The 24,717-nt window shown below is 35.0% G+C and overlaps 1 protein-coding gene across 5 annotated transcripts in view; it reads left to right on the top strand.

Moving 5' to 3' along the window:
- The window catches only part of TMEM161B (transmembrane protein 161B), a 95,001-nt gene that overhangs the window by 21,883 nt on the left and 48,401 nt on the right, over positions 1–24,717 (top strand). For 3 of the 5 annotated variants that reach the window (XM_054487919.2, XM_054487915.2, XM_054487914.2), the window contains 3 exons: positions 6,078–6,181; positions 18,430–18,513; positions 21,022–21,119. In XM_054487919.2, coding sequence (XP_054343894.1) covers positions 6,078–6,181; positions 18,430–18,513; positions 21,022–21,119 — 286 coding nt within the window. Of the gene's footprint in view, positions 1–6,077; positions 6,182–15,178; positions 15,247–18,429; positions 18,514–21,021; positions 21,120–24,717 lie in introns of those variants that run through there. The other 2 variants (XM_054487916.2, XM_054487917.2) reach the window with 2 other exon arrangements.

Below are 24,717 nucleotides of genomic sequence, written 5' to 3'. Positions count from 1 at the left end.
TTTTTTAAATGACTTTCCCCAGTTCCAGTTATCAAGAGAATCAGTGCCTAGAGGCATTGAATCCAGACAGAAACCATCTCTTTGGTCAGTTATTGTTTTGAAGCGTTAATAAAACCATTAAGGCTACTTGAATCAATGACCCATATGGTTGTGTGTTTGAGACCTCAGCCATGATAGACTTGGTATTTTCATTGCATCTCTGCTCATTAGACCAGTTTTCTATTGTGAAATTTATGTTTAAGATTATGGATAAATTTATTTAAGCATTCTCCTTTAATTAAAAATTATGAAGAATATTCAGGATATTTGATTTTTGAACATTTAGAAGTTCTGCTTTTGTATAAACTTATACAGTGACACTAAATTGGTTGGTGAAGACAGGTTATTAGAATGGTTTGTTTTTGAAGTTTAAATGATTGTGTTTCTTAGTTAATGAACTGTGTAGTTTATACATTAATACATTAATCCCTGGCATGTACACTGTAATTGTCAATTGCATAGTAATATCTTAAAAGTTGATTTGAAGTTCAACATTAATAATATACTAAATTGATAATACATATAATTCTCTAAAATGATTGCTATTTTGAAAGTGTATTCTGATGATTCATTTTTAAATTTACATGAAAAGGAGCAACTGGTGAAATATTTTCCACACAATTTAAAAATTGTCTCTCCAAAAAGTTATGTAGATTAGATTCCTGTATTGGTATAAAAGTGACTTTTTTTTTTCAGTAGCACATATTTAGTCACCTAAGAGCAGATACACTGTAGGATAGATCTGTTGACTTATATAGAAGAATATAATAATATATTTATTTAGCATAGTATTCAGGTGATGTTTTGGGAAATTATTTTCAGCCTCATTTAAGAAGAGGGAAATGGCATAGTAAAGAGATAGAGTGAGGTTACATTTTTGTATTGAACATTATTTTAGTCAAACATTAACACTGAGAATGTACTATGATGCTTGCCTTTCTTATGGTCAGTCTCTTTAATTTCTTCTTTTCTTTTGTGTTTGATCACTCTCTGAGTTCTTCAACAATGTCTCTAAAATGTATTTCTCTTCTGGGTACCGAAGATACCACTGTAATTTAAAGTTTCATAATTTCTTGTCTGGATTATTACAGAAAGCTAGTTGGTATTTCCTAATTCTAGTCAATCCAGCTCACTGATTTTTCCTTGTTTGTTTTTGCCTTAACATAATTTACATCTTTAAAGGTAGATCTGTCAGCAGTATCTCATTATGTTTGGTGATTTGGAGGAAGGGGAGAGTTGGGCAAGATGCCCTCTTCCCCAGTTTATATACTGCCTCATATGTATCTTCCAGGTCAGTCTTTCTGAAATACCATTTAACAGTTATGACTAGTAGTTGTGACTGAGACATAATTTTTGCCGTTAAGGAGCAGAAATCATATACTCTTAATAAATTATTATAGATGTTTGTGAGAGATTTTACTGAATTATGACCTTGAAGATTCTGTGTAATGCTGTCAGTTCTTTCAAAGCTAGGTTGATGTTCCCATTGTTTACAAAACTTCCCATGACTACAAAATGATCTCTTGCTTTTAAGTCTGTAATCTCAGATAGACCAACCTTCTGGCATACTTACTAATGTATTTCTTGGTCTTGTTCTGCCTGAAAGAGTTCTTTGTAATGGTATTCATTGTATGGAGATTGTAGAACTTCTATCACAAACTCACAGAAAATAGGATAGTAAATTCAAATGATAGGAAATGTGAAAGAAAAGGGTAAAAAATGCAACCTTTGATGTTAGGTCAGTAGAAAAATGAACTGAACTTTAACCTAGTTGATAGAGTTTAAGACATTAAAATATCCACAAATAAAACCATAGTTGAGTCAGGTTTGGTAGACATTTTAAAAACAGTTGGGTAACATGATACCTCTAGTTTTGTTCTTTTTATCCCTTTTTGCAGATGACGTAATTCCATATCTAGAAAACCCCATAGTCTCTGCCCAAAAGCTCCTTAATCTGACACACAACTTGAGCAAAGTTTCAGAACACAAAATCAATGTATACAAATCAGTAGCATTCCTATACATCAACACCAAGTTGAGAGCCAGGTCAAGAATGCAATCTGACTCACAATAGCCACAAAAAGAGTAAAATTCCTAGGATTACAGCTAACTAAGGAGGTGAAAGACCTGTATAACCGGAATTACAAAATACTGCTCAAAGAAATCAGAGATAACATAAACAAATGGAAAAGCATTCCATGCTCATGGATAGGAAGAATTAATATTGTCCAAATGGCCATACTGCCCAAAGCAATGTGCAGATTCAATGCTATTCCTATCAAAACTGCCAATGACATTCTTCACAGAATTAGAAAAATATTTTAAAATTCATATGGAACCAAAAAAGCTCAAATAGCTATGGCAGTCCTAAGCAAAAAAAAACAAAGCTGGAGGCATCACATTACTCGACTTCAAATTATACCACAAGGCTATAGTAACCAAAACGTCATGGTAGTGGTACAAAAATAGACACATAGGCCAATGGAGCAGCATAGGGAACTCAGAAATAATGCCACACACCTACAACCATGTGATCTTTGACACAATCAACAAAACCAAGCAATGGGGAAAGATTTCCTGCTCAGTAAATCGTACTGGGATAACTGGCAAGCCATATGCAGAAGATTAAAGCTGGACCCCTTCCTTACACCATGTACAAAAATCAACTTAAGATGGATTAAAAACTTAAACCTAAAATCAAAAACCAATAAAAACCCTGGAAGATAACCTAGGAAATACTGTCTGGACTTAGGACCTGGGAGAGACTTCCTGACAAAGATGCCAAAAGCAATTGCAACAATAACAAAAATTGTCAGATGGGACCTAATTATACTCTTTTAAAGAGCTTCTGCGCAGTAAAAGAAACTATCAACAAAGTAAACAGACAACCTGCAGAATGAGAGAAAATATTTGCAAACTATGGATCTGGCAAAGGTGTAATATTCTGAATGTATAAGGAACTTAAACAAATTTACAAGCAAAAACCAGACAACTCAATCAAAAAGTGGGCAAAGGACATGAACAGACACCTTTCAAAAAAAGTGGGCAAGGAACACAGACACCTTTCAAACGGAGACATTTATGTGGCCAACAAACATGAAAAAATGCTAAACATCACTAATCATTAGAGAAATGTAAATCAAAACCACAGTGAGATACTATCTCACACCAGTTAAGATGGCTGTTAATAAAAAGTCAAAAATAACAGATGCTGGTGAGGTTATGGAGATAAGGAATCACTTATGCTCTGCTGGTGGGAATGTAAATTAGTTCAGCCATTGTGCAAAGCAGTTTGGCGACTTCTCAAATAACTTAAAACAGATTACCATTTGACCCAGTAATCCCATTATTGGATATATATTCAAAGGACTATAAATCATTCTACTGTAAACACACATGCATGTGTATGTTCATTGCAGCACTATTCACAATAGCAAAGACAAGGAGTCAACCTAAATGCCCATCAGTGGTAGACTGGATAAAGAAAACGTGGTATTAATACATATATACCGTGGAATACCATCCAGCCATTGAATGAATGGGATCATGTCCTTTGAAGCAACATGGATGGAATTTGAGGCCTTTATCCTAAGCAAACTTATGCAGGAACAGAAAACCAAATACCGCATGTTTTCATTTATAAGTGAGAGCTAAACACTGAGTACACATTAACACAAAGAAGGGAACAACATACGCTAGGGCCTACTTGAGGATGGAAGGTAGAGGGAGGGTGATGATTGAAAAACTACCTGTCAGGTACTATGCTCATTACCTAGGTGATGAAATAATTTGCACCCCAGACCATTGTGACATGCAATTTACCCTATATAACAAACCTGCACATGTATCCCTGAACCTAAAATAAAAGTTAAATAAAAAAAAAATGGTCCTGTTTAAGAACCATTTTTAATTTCTTTTTTGAGAACTGTCTGTACATATTTTTTCTTTTTTAAATTAGGCAATTGATCTTTTACTAATTAATTTATAATCTCTATAATATCCAATAAGTAAATTAGCTCTTTTTGATGAGTTATACTTTTCCCCAGTTAATCTTTTTACATTGTTTATATTATAGTTTCTTCATGCAGAAATTTTATTTCATTTTTTTCAACTTGTTTTGGTCTTCTTTTATCATTTAGGAGACTGCTGTCTCTTTTCGAAAGTCTTTATTCTTGACATAAGAAAAATTGTGTCTTCTAGTAGTGATAATAACAATGACAATAAAAACAAATAGTGCTAACATAACCCTGTACCAGGCATAATTTCTAATCACAGCTTGATGAAGTAGATGGAATTTCTAACTCCATTTTATAGAAGAGGAACTAGACTTGCAGAATGTTTGATTAAATAACATGTCCAAAGTCATATAGCTAGTAGGTGATGGAGACCAGCTTCTAACTCACGCAGTTAGGGTTCAGAAGCCGTTCTCTTAAACCAATAGGCATACTGTTTTTTCTTCTTAAATTTTTTAACATTTTTAAGTGCTTTTTTGGTATAGAAGGTTTGAGGTAGGAATTCAACTTTATTTTTGGAGTACTTGGCTAGAGGAGGAGCCAGCAAAGGGGAGGATAAAGGATTGATCATCAGTGTAGTAATAAAGCAAGGAATGTGGTGTACCATGTAGGATACTGCTGAGATTTAAGTTGAGGAAAAATAATTTGTCAAGATGGAGTGAATCTTCCTTTATGGTATATGTTTCAGTGGAATATGCTGAAGTAGAAGTCAGATGGATACTGTATGGGAGATATGAGAAAATGGAAACAGAGAGAACAAGTCTTGAAAAGTGGCTGTGAATATGAGGTTGAGAGAAGACTGTCAAACAGGGGGAAATTACTGTTATTCTCTAGAAAAAATGAAAGAGACTTACAGGTATTACACAATGCTGATAGGAAGGATTCAAAATAGAAAAGAGATTAAAGAAGATAGAGGAAGACTATTCAATGGCGCACGTTCCTGAAAATCAAAGAGAGTGGGCTCTAAAGCACAGATAGATTTGCTTTCTATGGAAGATGCTCTATTATTTCTCGGGTATAAGAAAAGACAGATGTAGATACAAGTGACTTTGTGAGCTTATTGATGGGAAGTGAGAGGATTCCCATTTGATTGTATCTATTTTTCCTGTAAAGTAGATGTCCTCTACTGAGTGGAGAGTTAGATGTTTGAAGGGGGTTGGAGATGTGAAGAGAGGAAAGAAGGTTTGAATTAGCCATCATGGAGAATATGGGAAGGATTGATGAGAGTAAACTAAGAGGATTGTTGGACATTAAGACCCATTCGCTGGAAGTGGGTGGTAACAGCATGAGTTCAGTTTTCTTTATTAGTGACTTTCAAGCCAGTTCTGCCATCACACTTCGTATAGTTAATGGTTTATGATCACTACCACCTAGGATTAAAACCAGGCATATTACTTTTAAAGCTTGTCAAGCTAATGTTTTTAGTGTGTAGAGTAAATTGGAGAAGGATGAAGAAATCACTTTCCACTTCATTTTGATATCCTTAATTTATGCAGAACATTTCTTGAGAATAGATTATAGATGTGTATACTAATTCATTTTAAGTTTATATTAGACTATGTGATCTTGAATACCTAATTACCAGAATTTAACAGTTGTCCCTCAGTATCCGCCCAGGGGATTTGTCCCAGGACCACCCCATACCAAAATCTGAGGATGCTCAAGTCCCTTATATAAAATGACATAGTATTTGCATATAACCTATGCACATCCTCTTGTATACTTGAAATTATCTCTAGATTACTTATAATACCTAATACAATGTAAAGCTATGTTAATAGTTATACTCTATTTTTAAAATTTGTAATATATTTTTAATTGTATTATTTTTTACTGTATTTTTTTCCTGCACATTTTTGATCTGCAGTTGTGGAGCCTGCAGATATGGAGGGCTGAGAGTAATGTATTTTAATAGTAAACTCATTTTTCTTAAAATGTAATTTTCAAAATGTACAGAAAGTTTTCCAGCAATATCCCCAAATCCAAATTCATTCATTATTAAATTTGTTTGTTTTTTTTACACAGGGTGTGATAGGTATACAGCTGGTTGTTACCATGGTGATGGCCAGTGTCATGCAGAAGATTATACCTCACTATTCTCTTGCTCGATGGCTACTCTGTAATGGCAGGTAAGGCAAGGATAGGCTGATTTCAACTGACACTTTCAATCTCTAGTTTACCAAAATGATTAACTTCCTAGTTACTGTTTCTAAAACTATAACAAAGGGAAGTCATAAGAAAAATCTAGCTTTCTTATTTCTCTTAAAAAATTAATTTTTTTTGGGGGAACAAGACCTTGCTATGTTGCCCAGGCTGTTCTTCAACTCCTGGCCTCAAGCAAATCCTCCCACCTCAGCTTCCCAAAGTTCTGGGATTGCCTCGTTATAGCTTCCTTATTACTCTTAGTTTGAGATATTAGTAGTTTATCTGTTTAGCACAAAGGTAATAGGGTCATGGACAAGAATTCAGTCCTCCCACCCCTACCTTCTTTTTTTTTTCAGTCTGTGGTCACTGAAAACACCACATATTTTTCTAATTACCTTTAAAAAATTTGGTCAACAAGGGGGTGAGAAATTGTAAATCCAAGTGCTTAAATATTTTTGCTATTGTTCGAAGAAAATACTGAAAGCATATATTCTATTGGTGGCTCAGTCCAGAATTTATTATAATACAGATATTAGGAGTTCTTAGTTTTACTGCAAAGAATTTTAAACTGTTAAATTTAGCAAGGAGGGGGATAAAGTTATGTTGGGGATTTTAATTTTGTCTACTACATTATAAGCTCACAATCCCTGCTCCTTCCACAAAGGAGCTAAGTAGGCTTGCTGAAACATGTACCTCCCACCCCCCAAAAAAATTAGATTAAAAAAGTGTAGGTATAGATACAGTGGGGAGAAATCAAGGAAAGTCTGCACACAGAAAAACATGCCAAAATCCTGTGTAATTGTGAAAGGTAAGTGATAAATTTGGTACCATGACTATTTCAATTGTTCATTTCAGTTAAATAACCAAATTTTGTTACTGCTTTCTTTTGGTTAGGCCTATTGAAGTTAGAAAAACAATGGATACCTGTCCTAGTAATGATTTCATGTTCTACAAGACAAATACGCTTTTCATTCAGGGTCATCCCATTTACAAAGCTTAAATTTCCTTCACATAATTTATTTTCTATTTTAAATTATTTGTATTCTTCTCTATGCTTTCTACTTTTTCCATCTTGATGTTTAATATTGAAAAATATTATTCAGACTGCTTTAAAATTTTTTTGGAACAATGTGATACACAGGTGTGTGTGTGTATAATGAATGTGTGAGAGAGCTGTTCACAAATGCACATTTTTAGGAGCAAAATAAATAATGACTAAAGTTTTGGTAAAGTGTAAAATAAGTGAAAATAATCTTTAACTATTTTTTTACTGTGTAGGCTTAATATGCCTGTGCAATCTTGTTTACTGATTTAGCTTAGCAAAACCATTTTCGAAGATCAGGAAAAGATAAACATCAGCTGGGCAAATTATCAATTTGAAGTAAAAAGGGTCTCAGTAAACTACATAACATACATTAAGGTAGCTTACTTTCTCCTGAGAATTGTGTGTTTCTAAACTATGTTTATGATGTAATGTCACTTCCGTATCTCCTTTGTCTGTAAAGACCTTGACAATCTTGTCCCATTTTAGTGTACATGCATTTTCATCTTGTTACATATTGTTTTCTATCTATTTCTATAAAATTTATACTCACTAGTGAAAACTAAAGCCTGAGAGATCAAAAAACTGATTATCTTTATTAATATTGGAAGATTTATATTTAAAATCTTTTTCTGATAGGAATGTGTCATAAGTATACATAGATAATTTGAGAGTAAGCTCAGCCTTTAAAAAGAAACACGAAATTGGTTTTGTGATCTTGACTTGTTTTTGTAAATAGATTAACTTTTGTGTTGGTTAATGCTGCCTTTAATGCCATATCAGGTTCTAAGGATGTCGAGAAAGTCTAGTAATGGTTACTTTTCTGCTATAGGTAGTTTCATTTCCTCTCAATTTTGTTTTGTTTTGTTTTTAAGATTATCTACCTTTTTTAATGTTAAGTCCTGAAATATTGAGGTCATGTTGTCATTTATCTCAGTCGAATAAGATTATTGATTTTATCCTTTTGGCATAATTATTGTTTTATGAGCCTTTTGTAATATATAATGATTCTGTTTTAACAGAAAAAAACCTAAAATTATAAATTGCCTATGTAAAAATATTACTGATCAGAAATGACAATTTGCATTTTAAATCATATGATGCAGTTGGGTTGAAGAGAGAAATCTGAGGGCATTCTTTAGGGTCTGTAAAGTGCTTAAAGGAATTTAAGGGGAGAGGATCATGAATTTTTTTTACAACTATGAATAGTGTAGGATGGCTTGGGAGTGACTAAATTGAACAGAACTATTTAAAAGAACTGTTCAAGTAAATAGATGTGTAGATAACATGAGAGATTAGTCATGAGTATGACAGAAGAAATTTGTTTCTGTATATATCATGTTAATATTCATTTATTCCATTGGTATCCTAAGTTGTAAATAAATGTTCTTTTTTTAAGTTATGGCTTCTCTTTTGGTGTCAATTAATCTGTCCTGTCTCTCATTGACCTCTTTCCCTTCGAAATGGAGAGTTTGAAGTTGCAGCTGATTGTAGTGCAGTTCGCCCTCCATATTTCTGGATTCAGCCAATCATAGATAAAAAATACTCAGAAAAAAAATAAACTTTTTAAGTTAAAAAAATACACTATAAAAACTATATAGCATCTGTGTTGTATTAGGTATTATGAGAAACCTAGAGATTATTTAATATATAAGGGAGAATGTGCGTGGTTTTTATGCAAATAAAAACTTTTGTATAAGGAGTTTTAGCATCTTTGGATTTTGGTATCCTGGAAGGGGTGTTGGGGGTATCGGATGGTCCCCCACCTACCCCCAATTTCCCTCAGATACCTGGGGACAATTGTATGTTGACTTAATGAGTAAGCCATTTTCCTGAAAGAGTTAATACCTTGACAAAATAAGCAATTATACTTGAAGGAATAAGCAGCTTTTACTTACAAATTAGCAGTTAGTTGATTTTTAATATTAAAAAATTGACTAATTTTGTAGCTCTTGTTAAATAACACATATTGCTATTAGTATTTTTTTAGACTGTTCTTTTAAATTTTTTTTTAAAAGAAACTGTGTATATAGTGTTTAGTCTGGTTTAACTCCGTTAATATTACCCTTATAATTGTTTAAAATTTTATACTGATACAATTTTTTAAATGTTTTGTTTCATTAAGATCTGTTCATTGAGCTAGGGAGATGTGGTGGTATGTTACAACTTCCAAAATCTCAGTGTTATAAAATTAATGAAAGTTTCTCAGTTTCTTCAGACAGGAAGCAGGGTCAAATGGGGAATCAGAAAGGGATTGGGCAGCTCTCCAGGTAGGTCCCTCACAAAATGATGACTCAAGGGCTCAGCTATCCTCTGAGCTTATGGCTCCTCTGTTCTCCCTGCTACCTTGGAGTCCCCTGCTAGATTGCTGTGCCAGTTGGTGAGTGAAGAGAGAGTGAGCTGTGGATCTTTCAGGAGATTGTTAAATGTCAAACTTAGAAGTAGATACATCATTTTTGCCCACATTACAGAGGCTGGGGCCTTGTGACTAGTTCTGGCCAAAGTGCAGGGAGGGTGGGAAATAATACTTATGATATAAAAAACAAGATTGGTGAGTACTTAGTTACTTTCTGCCATAGGTGATATTATCTCCATTTTTACAAATGACAAAACAAGTTTTAAATGATTTACTCAGTTTCACACACTGATAAATGAAACAGATCCAGACCTCTTATCCTGAAAGTCTGATTCACAGTCTAGTATTTATGTGATTTATGGCTGCTCATCAGTTCCACATCTTGTCCTGGAACTGTCATACTTGAATAGAGTTTTAAATTTGGTTGAGGAGACAAATACAACTTTTCTACAATCACTGTGACTTTTGTTGGCAGTTTACAGAGTAATTTATTTAAATTATTTTCCTTTTCTATTTTGTTTTTCAAGCCATACTTTGTCTTTTAGAATATATCCTACAGGTTATAAGTAGTATGCAGTTCACTTGCTATGTTCTTATGGATTCTCCATGACAACATAATCAGCTTTTATTTTAAATTAAATTAAAAGGCACATCAGCATTTGATTACCAAAAGCATGCTAAGTATTAAGTAGAGTTTAAGAACCTAATGCCCTCACACTGTCTCTTTCTCTTTCCTTTCTAAAAGGGAAGAAAAATCCTAAGAAGTTGCTTCTCTGTTGTGAACTGCTTTCCCTCATATAAGGAACACTTGTTCTAACAGTTGGTCATATCAGTTAAAGATGTTCTTATCATGTCCCACATACCACTGATTTGTAGCCAAAGTATTTACTACTTTGTATTGTAATAAAAGTTCCTTTTTGTTTTGAAGTTTGCTTGGCCCCTCTTTTCTTGGAGAGGTAAGTGTTAGGTTATATTCTTTGTACATTTGAATAATGGGTTTTGCATGAGGAGTAGGATACTGCTTTTTCTCTGTGATAGCTTCCTTGCTGAACCTGCTTTCTGTTTTTTCTAATTGCTCAGTTCAAACCTCATGCATTTTTCTCTACCCCTTTATCTTCCGAAGTCTAGTTTGGTCTGCTGCTTCCCTTCATAAGTCCCTCACTGAAAATATATTATGGTCAGATTTATTCTGATTTTTGTCTCATCCCATATCGGTTAAAGAGGGTGTTATAACACCTTCATATCCAATTGCTCTAATTCTTTTTGCCTGTTCTTTATTGCATGTTGCCTGATCCAGTAATCTGCAAGTTCCCTTTGGTGAGAGAAACCTACCATTCAAATGCACAGTAGGTGGGACCTATGACCTAAGGGAAAGGTTTAAACCTTTAGCTACTACCCTTAATGGAATGCCTGAGTCCTTGCTCTCCTCACCTTAGCTTTTCTAACTTCCAGTTCCAGAATGTTCATGATATTCTATCAAAATTTCCAACAAGTGTATATAATGTGTACAACAAATAGTATTTTAGCTACTTGTGCTGAAATGCTGTCTAGGTTTTAAGTGGTATTTGTTTTTGCTTAAGCGCTACTGGTCAAAATTATAGATTTAGAATGGAGACTAAAACTGTCATTAGTGACTGTTTTAGTAGGTTAGGGCTGCTATTACAAAGTACCATAGACTGAGTGGCTTATCAACAGCAGAAATGTATTTCTCAGTTCCGGGGGCTGGAAGTCTGAGGTCAGCATGCTAGTATGGTCAGGTTCTGGTAAGGACCCTCTCTCAGGTTGCAGACTGCTTACTTCTTGTATCATCACCTGGTGGAAAGAGAACAAGCTAGTTCTCTGACCTCCTTTTAAAAGGGCAGTAATCCTATTAATGAGGGCTCCACTCTCAGGAACTAGAAACTCCTGAAAGTTCCCACCTCCCGATACCATCACATTGGGGTTTAGATTTCAACACAAGAATTTGGGGGGGTGTGGGGACCATAAACATTCAGTCTATAGCAGTGACCTATGTGGTATATCATGAAATAGAGTTTTATATGATTATGTATTAAAGCTTATTTAGCTTGTGCTATTAAAACTATGCTTTTCTGTGTTTGCTCACATTTAGGTTCCTATTTTAAATTTCTGAAAGTTTTATTTCTTAAAATGTCTATAGCACTATAAATGCTACTTAAATTTTAAAAATAAAGTCTAGGTCAGGACATTCTATATTTTCTGCTACATATTTTTTCAGTGTTGAACTGTTTTAGTAAGAGTTGTAGTTGTCTGATAATATTTTATATTAGAGGTTTATATAAGAATGATCATTGAAAAATTAATTTAGTAGAGTACAATATCAGATTGGCTTTATTATCAGAGTCACTGCAAATAATCTGAGCATAAGTGAAAAAAGCCACCAAGTAGCCAAAGTAAAAGCTATGTACTGAAAGTTGTATATTTAACTTAAATATGAAAGGCTTATTTATTTATTTTAGAGACAGGATCCTGCTATGTTGCCCAGGCTGGTTTCAAACTCCTAGGCTCAAGCAATCCTCCTGCCTTAGCCTCCCAATATGTTGGGATTACAGGTATGAGCCACCACACCCAACTGAGTTTTTAAGTGAGATTCTGTTAATACTTACTCTCTATTTTCTAAGAAATATATTTTTTCCCATTTCAAAAACAGTACATTCTACATGCTACATTCTAATGACTTTTATATCTGTATCTGTCTTACAAGCCCATATTAGAAAGGCAAGCATAGTGCAGCAGTTGCAAGCAGGCCGTTATTTTACTGAGATAGACATACCACTTAATACCAAAGGAAAAGACTGGAAATTGAGACCAGAATACAAAATGTAGTAGATGGGAACCATACTATATGGAATCAAACTGTATATGCAACACTGACTGCTAAAGAAAATTGTGAAACTGTACTTGTAGGTTTTACTTGGAATCTATGATCACAGACCTTAGATGGCTGTTTTATACTGCCTGGCAGAGTTTGTGTGCTGTACTTCTCAGACAACTTTTTCAACCTAAATCCTTTCTCTCCAAAACTTAAGCATCCCTACCTCAGCCTCACCCTAAGCTCTTGAAACCAGAGCCCATCACTCTCATCTCTATACTACCAAACCACAACTCTGGTTAAATGTGCAGCCCCTCTTCTTTATCTTTAAATTTGTAAAATGTATTTTGTCACCTGCTCCATTTCAGTTGGATTATTCCTGTTACCACACACACTTTTTTTTAAAGTTCTCCCATTTAAAGTAACAACAACGAATAAAGAAGTCACAGCCCTACCTCTCTCGCCCTTAAAAAACAAAGCCCCTCCATATCCATTTCTTAGTTTTTGGCCATTCCTCTGTTTCCCTTTGTAGCCAAATTTGTTGAAATGTTGTCTACATAAACTTTACTTTTTCACTTTCTCATTAACTAGTGTTATACTATCTTTTAGTTCCTTTTTAGTTGGTTTTATTAATCCCTATGGATTTAGGTACCACAATTATATAATCACCTCAAATTATCTCTGAACTGCAGATTCTAATACGTAGTTGCCCTCTTGTCACTTTTACTTGATGTCTCATGGGTACTTAAAACTTAGCATTTTTAAGTTCTTGATTTCTTCCTGATCTCTTCCATATCAGAAAAGGTACCATCATCTTCAAATCAGAAATGTAGATATTATCCTTTATTGCTTACTTTTGTTCACTCTCTTCCCTTATTCCATCAGCAAGACCTGTTGATTCACTGCCCTTGTCTCCCTCTAATTCACAGAACAACCAAAGGGATCTTAAAATGTGAATCAAATTATTTATCTACATTGCTTTGAGACCATTATTTAGCATAAAATCTGAAGTCCATACTATGACCTATTGGCCTTTGCATGATCTGTTCCCTTCTTACCTCTTCAGCCCCCTCTTATGTTTCTCCTTGAAGCTCTTGCCTCATTGCCTTTTAGTTACTGTAATGTCCTATGTTCTTTCATGCCTCTGTGCTTTTGGACTTGGTGTTCTCTGCCTGGAATGCTCTTCCTCTGTTTTCTCATTCTTTAGGTTGCTGGTTAAATGTCTCAGAGAAGTTTTTCCTCACCTAATATCTAAGGCTGTCTCACATTTTCACCACTTGTTTCATTCTTTCATGTGGTATTATAATTTATTTTTCACTATTTAATTGGTTAAATTTTACCCCAACTGGAATGTAACCATCAAAAAGGCAAAGGCTTTGGCTTTAATTGGTTGTGATTATAACTCCTCTGCCTAGCACAGTATCTGAATACAGAAGGTTCTCCCTAAGTGACTGATAAATGAATGAATGGGTAGGTGAGTAACAGACTAGAAGTGACCCTAAAAGTATCGAGCATCCTTAGATTCCAACTTTGAACAATAATTCTCACTAATAAAGATAGCCCTGAGTTATCCCATAGGAAATATAATAAATCTAAGCCATTTTAGAGAAATGAGTTTACAAAATAAGATTTAACAAACATGAGTATATTTAAAAAGAAAATGTGTCTTAAGGCTGGGCGCGGTGGCTCACGCCTGTAATCGCAGCACTTTGGGAAGCCAAGGCGGGCAGATCACGAGGTCAGAAGGTGGAGACCATCCTGGCTAACATGGTGAAACCCCATTTCTACTAAAAAATACAAAAAATTAGCCAGGCGCGGTGGCAGGCGCTAGTAGTCCCAGCTACTCGGGAGGCTGAGGCAGGAGAATGACATGAACCCGGGAGGCAGAGCTTGCAGTAAGCCAAGATCGTGCCACCGCACTCCAGCCTGGGCGACAGAGTGAGACTCCGTCTCAGAAAAAAAAATAAGAAAATGTGTCTTAAAATATTTCATTACTATAGGGCTCTAAATAAAACCTAATTTTTCTTATACTGAGAGTTCTTTCACTAATTATTATTTCTCAAAGCTGAACAACTAATTTTAGTCTTTATACGTGAGTTATTCTGGATCATGTTCTTTTATATGAGTTATTTCTTATAAGTGTTCTTCTAAATGTTATGCACTTGTCTTCATTATTTGTGGATTTTGTTTTGTGATTTGCCTACTTGCTAAAATTTATTTGTAATTCCAAAATCAGTGCTTTTATGGTCATTAATGGACATAGACAGGGACGAAAAATTTGAGTGGTCCATACGTGCATGTTCCTGGTTGAGGTCTAACAAGGCAACAGTCTGCCTTATTGTTTCGGCTGTCATACTGTAAACAAATCTCTTTTTTATGATCTGTTTAGCGCCACTTTTTTTACAGTTTTGCTTTTCATTGGTGACCTTGCTGTCTAAAATGGCCCCCAAGCATAGTGCTGAAGGTAGTGTCTAGTATTCCTAAGCACAAGAAGGCTGCCTTATGGAAAAAAATTGCTGGAATGACACACAGAACTCAAAAAAAATGCTATACTTAATGATTACTGGTATTAGGTAAGCTTTGCTCAGATGAGTTATGCTTTTGGCTGTGAATTCAATGTTAGTGAATCAATGATATATATTAAAATATCTTTAAACAGAAACACACATAAAACAAGCTTGGGTATTGATCAGTTTATGAAAATATTATGACCAGAGGCTCGCAGGAACCTAACCCTGTATTTCCCCTAGGAGCAATGGTTCAGTGTTCGTGGCAACTTTATAAAATAACGTAACTACCGTGAATAACGAGAATCAATTCTGTAAGTTAAAATTCTGGACTTAAGTATAAATTCAGGAAGTGCCTCCTTACCTGTTTATTGTAATTTAGGTTGGGATATATATATTTTTTTATCTTAAATTCATTAGGCAAAGAACTGAATTCCTTTTGGTTCAGTTACTCTTTTTGAGCACTTGCTATATGCCAGTAACTGTACTAGCTTTGAAGTATACAAAAAGCAAGAAAGCCATGAAATCTTTTCTCCAAGAATCTTTCACTTAGGGTAACATTCCATTTTAATCCAACTTATCTGAAACCAACTGGGTATGCTGCACTTGTATTCTGACAATAATTACCTGGAGTTAGTACAGACCCCACAGGTTAAAGGCGAAGTTCTCCGTAAGACTGTCCCTACTTCAGATACCAGTTTCAAGTTTTCAGAGTACCCAGGCCACCTGCACTTCTCACTTATTAATAGGCTACAAATTTGAGGATTCCCATGATCCCCTCAGATCCAGTAATCTACTAGAATGATTCATAGTACTTAGGAAACTGCTTTATGTATTATTACAGTTTTATTTAAAGGAAGCGCATAGGGTAAGTTCTGGGAAAGAGCAGAGTTTCCATGCCTTTCGCTCTGGAGTCTGAGGATTTCACCCTCTGGGCACATCAGTGTGTTAACCAACAGGAAATTTCTCTGAGCTTTGAACTCCAGAGTTTTTTTGAGTTTCATTATATAGGTACAATTTTAAGTCATTGATACAAAATTGATTTCAATGGTCCAACTCAATTTCCAGGCCCCTCCCATCGCTGGAGGTCAAGTTTCTGAAAGTCCTGACCCTCTAATCATGTGCTTGGTGTTTCTGATAATCAGCTCCATCCTGCAGCTATCTGGGGCCCACCTTGACCTACCTCATTAGCGTAACAAAAATACTTCTACACTCTTGTTTTTATAAAGACTTTTAAAACTCTGTGCCAAGAACTGGGGACAAAGAGCAGATATATTTTTTATTATACCACAAGAAGACTGCTTGTAAACAATAAGAGATAAATTAAGAGTTTGCCAAGTAGGGGCATAGGTGTTTACAAGGAGAGAAGAATATATGCAAAAAGCACCAAGGGATGAAAGAATTTGTGAGGAAGAAAATGTCAGTTAGTCAAGCCAGAAAGTGTCACTTTCAAATGGGAATGGTTGAAGGTGAATCTAGAGAAGTAGGCATTGGTCAGATCATGAAAGGCTGTAGAAGCAAGAGACAATGCATGACCCCCATACACATGTGGGCCTTGAAATATGTGTTTTAATGGGAATTTTCAAGTATCCAAGGAGTAGATAGAATTATGAATTCCTGTGTACTCATCACAATTAATAGCTGGTGGCCAAACTTGTTTCATCTGTACTTCCCCCAGCATACATTTCAGTGTATATATTAAAAATAATGAGATTTTTAAAAATTACCACAATCTCATTATCATACCTAAAATTTTTTAATATCATCAAATATTCAGTCAGTACTCAGATTGCCAATTCTACAGTTGTTGCGGTTTTTTTGTTTGTTTGTTTTGTTTTGTTTTTGAGATAGGGTCTTACTTTGTTGCCCAGGGTGGAATGCAGGGGCACAATGATGGCTCATTACAGCCTTGACTTCTCAGGCTCAAGCAGTCCTCCCACCTCACCCTCTCCCCCGACCACAGGTGCATGCCACCAGGCCTGGCTAGTTTTTAAATTTTTTGTAGAGGTAGGGTCTCACTGTGTTGCCCAGGTTGGTCTCAAACTCCTGGCTTCAGACAATCTTGCAGCCTTCTGAAGTTCTGGGATTACTGGTATGAGCCACCATGCCTGGCCTGCAGTGTTTTTAAAACAGCACATCAAAGAGACTGTGCACCATGGCTCATGCTTGTAATCCCAGCATTTTGGAAAGCTGAGGAGGGAGGATCCTTTGAAGCCAGGAGTTCAAGACTATCCTGGGCAACCAAGTGAGCCCCTGTCTCTATTTTGAGGACGGAGGGAACAGCAATTGGGAAATTTCAAATTTAAAAAATCTAGATTTTTGTAATTGAAGAATTGGGGGGTCTAGCATACTAGATCTGCATTTCTTCCTTTATAATAATAGGGCCTTTGTCAAAGTTTTTGCCTAGCTGCCTTATTCATTGTTTTTCCCTGTGAGGAGCCTTGGAAATGATTTAAACAGGCATGGGTCTTGATAAGATTTGTATTATGGAAAAAAAAGTAAAGGTGGTCTGCCTTTCTGTAAGATAAAAAACAAAACCAATAACTAGAGGTAAGCTTAGATGCATTTGATGAGTAATGTGTCCACAGGAAGGCAGGGAGGATACCAGTGAGAGAATTTTGCAGTAGTTAGATGTTCAGAGGAAGATACACTGAACTAAGGTCTGAACTAAGGTCTCTGCAGTAGGGCAGAGTTTAGAATTTTAAGAGTTGAGAAACGGAATTAATAATAATATGTGTAGAGGGCACATTGAAAATAAGATATGAATATCAAATTTAAGTGATTTGTAGATAGTTGGGATGACTAGGCAAGCCATGAAATTTAGGATGAGCCACTTGGTACTTGGGAGGGAATAATTGATTAATTTGGATCGTGAGTATTTCTTCACTTCAGATTAAAGTATTTTGACTGTGGTAGAGAGGAATACAACCAGTTGTTGGCTCCTTACCTGAGGAAGATTAGATATAGCTAAAAGTGAAGTGTTTTGTAATACAATGATTTTCTGTAATTATTCTACCACAAAGTTTGAGAATTCTCAAACTAAATTAAAAAAGGGAAAGAAAGGAAAGACTACCTGTAAATGTGAGAATTCATTCAAACAACTCTCTTTTTAAGATAACTCTCAATTCCTTCAAATGAGGGATTAGTAGAGAATTAATGTGCTCCTGCCCACTTGGCTACAGACTTCACTTTATTTATTTTTAATAATAAGCCTGTATAATCTTAATATGTATTAATACATTGTCATTTGTAAGAAATATACATACAAATGGCATTGTAGGACCTGGCATCTAGTAAGTGGTTGGTAAGTGTCTGCTGGATGTTTATCTAAACCCTTTTAAAGTTTAAGAGGTAGTATTTGTTTCAGATTACAGTTTTCACCTGATATTTCTCGACAGTGTCTTCACAAATATGAAACTTAATAAATATTTATAGGATAAAGAATAATTCTGGTGATTTTAAGTGCTTTATTTAAAAGGATTTTTTTTTTTGCTTAGTTTGAGGTGGTATCAACATCCTACAGAAGAAGAATTAAGAATTCTTGCAGGGAAACAGCAAAAAGGGAAAACCAAAAAAGATAGGTAAGTTATATTGAGCTTGTAAAGTGATATTTAACACAATTTATATAAATACATTTTTGTGCTTTGATTAAAGAAACGTACCAATTATGTTGTAAGTAGTTGATAAATTTGAGATCAAAACCCATGAAAATCTAATCTGTAGTAATATATACACACAAAATAGAGATAATTTTACTCAAGAACTTTATTCTTTGTTTAAATCATGAAAACGATATAGCCATCATACTAAAGAAAATGTAGTTGGGGGTTGATTGGGGAGAGACTTATAACTCATATCTTTATCCTACAACTCATTAAAGATGTCAGTTGATTTGGGTTATTTTCCAGTTTTTGCTGCTACTGTGTATTGTGGCATTGGGGAAATTAACCTGCTCTTGGCCTCAGTTTCCTGATTTTAAAATTAAAAGGGATGGACAATATAACTGTATAGGTCCCATCAGCTCCTGAATGTTCTTTTCATGTTTAAAGTTTATGAAGAGAACTGCCTACTAATTAACTTCACAGAACAGACCATAATAGCCTCATCTGTGAGTTGGACAGAGTAAACAAAACAATGTTTTGAATAATCCTTCCAGCTTTAAAATTTTATATCTCTATTTAAATAGAATTCTTAGGGAAAGTGTATGTTAATTACCTCTCTGAATGGACCGTAGTTTTCTCAACTGGGGATCCAGGAGGACTTCTTAGGTCCCCTGTGACTCTGAAATCATGATTGATTGACAACAAATTATAACCATATTTCTCATGTATATCATAAAAATGCTAACCTAGCCTAATACATTTATAGAAGCTAAAAAATAATTAAACATTAATGATTATTTGGCATCAAATTGGAAATTTGAAAAGACTGTCTTTTTTGATCTTACTACCATCCTTTTTCACTTATCATTACAAATATACCTGGAAGCTCATTGGACTATTAATAGTAAACCTTCCTTCTTTTTATTCCAGTAGTTAAGTTCTTTAATAAAATAGTCCTGCCTAACGTTATAGTTTCCAGAGCACTTTTATACCTAGTTCTACTTAATCCACAAAACAACCGTGTTAGCTAATAATGTAATTGACACTTTACTAGTGAGAAACTAGGATCAGAGATGTTAAATGAGTTGCCCAAGTTTACATAACTAGTAAGGTTACATACTGGTAACCAGGATTTGAATCTAGGTTAGTTTTTAGTTTCTGTTTCTTTTTAACTATTCCACTTCCACCTATTTATAGCTACCATGTTCAACATTTGTAAAATTTAGTTACGTAGAAAGAGTCTCACTCTGTCACTCAGGCCGAAGTGCAGTGGCACAATTCTGGCTCACTGCGGCTTCAACCTCCTTAGGCTCAAATGATCTTCCCACCTCAGCCTCCCGAGTAGCTGGGACCAGATGCATGCAACACCATGCCCAGCTAGTTTAAAAAAAAAAAAAATTTGTAGAGACAGGGTCTCCCGGCGTTACCCAGGCTGGTCTCTCCTGAGATTAAGCAATCCTCCCGCCTCAATCTTCCTGGCCTCTCAAAGTGTTGGAATTACAGGTGAGCCACTGCATCTGGCCTGAATCCTTATTATAATGCCTTGTAATTAATAATTCTGTTCTGCAGTAATTTTTAATAGGTTGAACATGCCTTATAGTTACAAAAAGATACATTAACATTGCTGCCTTGTTCCTAGTAACAAGAATTATTGTTTGGTTTATTAACGTGAAATTATTTTTTATTGAGGCTTTCCAGTTTTTTATTCAAGGATAAATGCAAAGTTGTTTTTCAGTATTGAAATTAATACTATTAAAACTTAGTTGAAGCTGGCCATGGGGGTGTGTACCTGTAGTCCCAGCTACCCAGAGGCTGAAGCAGGAAAATCGTTTGAGCCCAGGAATTTGAGTCCAGCCTGGGCAACTGTGTAAAGAAATACATAAATTAATAAATTGAAACCTTAGTTTATTCCTTTCTATATGTTTGTCTTTGAAAATTAAATTTGGGAATCATACAGATACACCGGAAGAATTTGTTTTCCTTCATCTGTGATTTTTAGTAAAAACTATTCCGAGTTAGTCTTTCATGTTTCTGAATTTCTCATACACATAAATCTTTCTTCAACTCTGACTTGCATATGGTTCCGGGTCTGTTTATATGTATGTATGTGTGTGTGTTTATACACATCACTTCAAGGAGAAGTACACTTTGTCTTCATTTGCATTTACTCTTGTGCCTAAAGAGAAAAGAGAATAGGAGAAATGGGTGTGAAATGCTAAGCTAGAAAAAAAAAGATTTTGTTGCAGTAACTAATTTAGGTAATTATTTCCCTGGTAATCTGTATATTCACATGATAATTTACATTCAAATTTTATAGTACCCTTTTAAAAACTACCTTTGAGTACTTTACCTCCTTATTGATGAAATATTAGAAATTCTGCCTTTTCACTGTGGAATTTAAAACTTCATCTGTAATTAGTTTGAAACAAGCACTTGGATAACAGTGTAGGTAACTTGTTTTTTGTGTCACTTGTCTGATTTTTATAGGAAATATAATGGTCACATTGAAAGTAAGCCATTAACCATTCCAAAGGATATTGACCTTCATCTAGAAACAAAGTCAGTTACAGAAGTGGATACTTTAGGTAAGGGAAATCTTGGTAAAATGTTCTATAAATCTCAGTCTTATATTATAGTAGTGAAAGTACTTTCATTTTCATCATTAAGTCCATTATACAGAATATGGAATCTTTCTAAGAACTTAGAAGCTCAAATGACTTCATTTGAATTAAAATTTATTTTTTTGTTCACCTAACTTGTATTATTTTTCCTGTTTTCGGAAGAGGCTAACTTACACAAGTTTATTACGCAGTTTCTGTTTGTTAGATTGAGCTCACAGTCAATTTTTATTATCTAGAATTCTAGACTTCCTTTTACTGTTTATTTCAGTCTGCCCTTTTCTAATGTGGCTTGCAAAACTGCATTTGAAATGTCCGGCCTTGAGCAGCCCAGGGGTTGGGGTGCCTACTTTTATGCAGTTGAAAAATTGAGTATGACTTTTTACCCGCCATAACCTAACTACTAATAGCCTACTGCTAACCAGAAGACTTAACAATAACATAAAAAATCAACACATATTTTGGCTGGGTGCGGTGGCTCACGTCTGTAATCCCAGCACTTTGGGAGGCCAAGGCGGGTGGATCATGAGGTCAGGAGATCGAGACCATCCTGGCTAAGATGGTGAAACCCCGCCTCTACTAAAAATACAAAAAATTAGCCAGGCCTGCTGGCGGGTGCCTGTAGTCCCAGCTACTCAGGAAGCTGAGGCAGGAGAATGACGTGAACCCGGGAAGCGGAGGTTGCAGTGAGCTGAGATCGCGCCACTGCACTTCAGCCTGGGCGACAGAGCGAGACTCCATCTCAAAAAAAAAAAAAAAAATCAACGCATATTTTTTGTGTTGTGTGTGTTATATACTGTGTTATAACAATAAAGTAAGCTAGAGAAAAGAAAATGTTATTAAGAAAATGACAAGGGAGAAAGAATATATTTCCTATTAAGTGGAAGTGGATCATCATAAAAGTCTTCAACACTGTGATATTCACTTTCAGTAGGCTGAGGAGGAGAAGGAAGAAGAGGGGTTGGTCTTGCTGGTCAGGGGTGGCAGAGGTGGAAGAGAATCTGCATATAAGTAGACATGCACAGTTCAAACTGTATTGTTCAAGGGTCAGCTGCATTTCTATTGAGTTACCCATATTTAGAGTAATTCAATTTTATTCTCACATATAGTAGAAAGGAAAATGGTTTTAGAATAATGAACTGGATTAGAAATCAGAAAAATTTACTTATTCAGGATTTACTTTCATCCATTTCTTATTTCCAAATAGGTCATTTAGTTTTCCTCCTATATATTATAGAAATGTAGTATCTCAATTTTTGTAATTATATAATGACAATGATTCCAGTTTAAAATAATATTAATATGAAATTATTTGAATCCTAGAAGGGAAAGGCATCTAAGTTGATATAATTTAAAACACTGGTTTTTAAACTTGGGGATATATCAAAACCACTTGATGAGTTCTTTGAAATAGATTCCCTACTCCCATCCTTGAAGATTCAGTACATCTAGAGTAGGTTTTGGGAATTTGTATTTTTAAAAGTGCTCCAAGTGATTTTGATTTTTGAGTAGGTTTGAGAACCACTGGTTTATGTGATAAATGAAATGATGCGTGTTTTTAAAAAATAATTTTGATAATGTCATATAAGGTGTCATTATGTAATTTGACCCTTCTTGGGTTAAGTCATACCACCATCAAAAAATCTTAAGAGGTCTAGCATCTCAAGTAGGATTATTTTGTGATACAATGTGGCTTCGAAATACGTGAAAGTTTATTATTACATCTGTAAATGTTATATGTATATGTAAAGCATGTCCTAGAACTAAAAAATATCAGTGAAGAACAATATAAATCACTTGTCTAATATCATTTAGACTGTTTTTTTTTTTTTTTTTTGAGACGGAGTCTTGCTCTGTCACCCAGGCTGGAGTGCAGTGGTGCTATCTTGGCTCACTGCAAGCTCCACCTCCCAGGTTCACGCCATTCTCCTGCCTCAGCCTCCTGAGTAGCTAGGACTACAGGCACCCACCACCACGCCTGGCTAATTTTTTTGTATTTTTCAGTGGAGACGGGGTTTCACCATGTTAGCCAGGATGGTCTCGATCTCCTGACCTTGTGATCTGCCCACCTTGGCCTCCCAAAGTGCTGGGATTACAGGCGTGAGCCACTGCATCTGGCCCATTTAGACTTTTAAGACTGGTTATGTCTTCCTCTTTTTTCTTTTTAACTATTTTACATTCAACATTTAAAACATTTAAAGGCACTTTGACTTTTTGATTAGTAGTTGTCACATTTGTTTCACTACTCCTATATGTGCTTACTTGTATAAAATGTTCATAAATGTGTATAAATACAAGAATATATAAACATTCTTCCTGATTTTTAGTAGTTTTGACATTTTTACTAATAATGTTTATTGAATAATTTGTCAGCTAATTAATAAGATCTTAAAATTATTGAGTATCAGACATTGTTATAATATTTTATTTGTATTACCCCATCCGCACAATTCTGAAGTGGGTAACTGTTACCAGTTTTTTTTTTTTTTTTTTTTTCTTAACTCATTAGAAAGAAGAGTTCAATAACATGGACCAGGGTTACACACTGAATGTGGTACAGCCACTCAGTGAGAACTAGGCTATTTCAATGAACTAAAAAAAAAAAAAAAAAATGAATTTAGGGTATTGTAGCTTTAGCATGTAGTTTATGGAGCATTTGGTTTCACTTTTAGGATTTTGAGAACTAGTTGCAAATGATACTCGTTTATCAATTGGTCATGTAATATCAAGAGCATTTCCAGTTAACCAGAATAGCAGGGAGATGTTCATATATGTTTATAAGTTTTTGTAGTCATTTGTGAATGCATGTTTTGTATGTGTGATTAGGTGAAAGTACAGGGTTTTCTGTCTTAACTTCTTTTGATTTCAATATTTTATTAAAAGGCATATATATAATTGTATTATTGATTACACAAGGAATATAATACTTGAGTTAAATAGCCAAGAATATATATAATTTGTACTTTCATGGAATGTATATATTATTGATGTCCCAATAATTATCATGAAAGTCTATCTTAATTTGTATTATCTATTATAAGAACCTCTTAAAGAACATTAGAACTTTTGAATGTCACTTCACTGTTTGCTATAAGTGAATTCCATGGAGGAAGTCCGTATGAGTATGGGTAGGTTTGGAGAATTAGGATGCTTACTTCAATTATTGATAATAAAATTGAAAACCTTAAATGAATTTTGGTCTATCCTTTCCATCCACTTCCCTGACCTCCTTCCAGATAGAAAGCTCAGTATGGGTGATTTTTTTTTCTTAGCAGGGGGAAGGGATTGAGGGTAAACATCCTGTAACCACATCAGGATCTTTCAGGCTTATGTTCAGAAGCTGTAGGTCAATCACAATAGAAAACCTAAAGCAGGGCTGGGGGCAGTGGCTCATGTCTGTAATCCCACCTCTTTTGGAGGCTGAGGCAGGAGGATGGCTTGAGCCCAGGAGTTTGAGACCAGCCTGGGCAATATAGTGAAACCACGTCTGTACAAAAAATAAAAAAATTACCCGAGTGTGGTGGTGTGCATCTGTAGTCCCAGTTACTAGGAAAGCTGAAGTGGG

The sequence above is a fragment of the Pongo pygmaeus genome, chromosome 4 (genome assembly GCF_028885625.2).
Source record: "Pongo pygmaeus isolate AG05252 chromosome 4, NHGRI_mPonPyg2-v2.0_pri, whole genome shotgun sequence".
In the NCBI taxonomy this organism is placed as follows: Eukaryota; Metazoa; Chordata; class Mammalia; order Primates; family Hominidae; genus Pongo; species Pongo pygmaeus.
The sequence above is the reverse complement of the archived record's forward strand: the minus strand, read 5'-3'. Positions and strand labels throughout refer to the sequence as shown.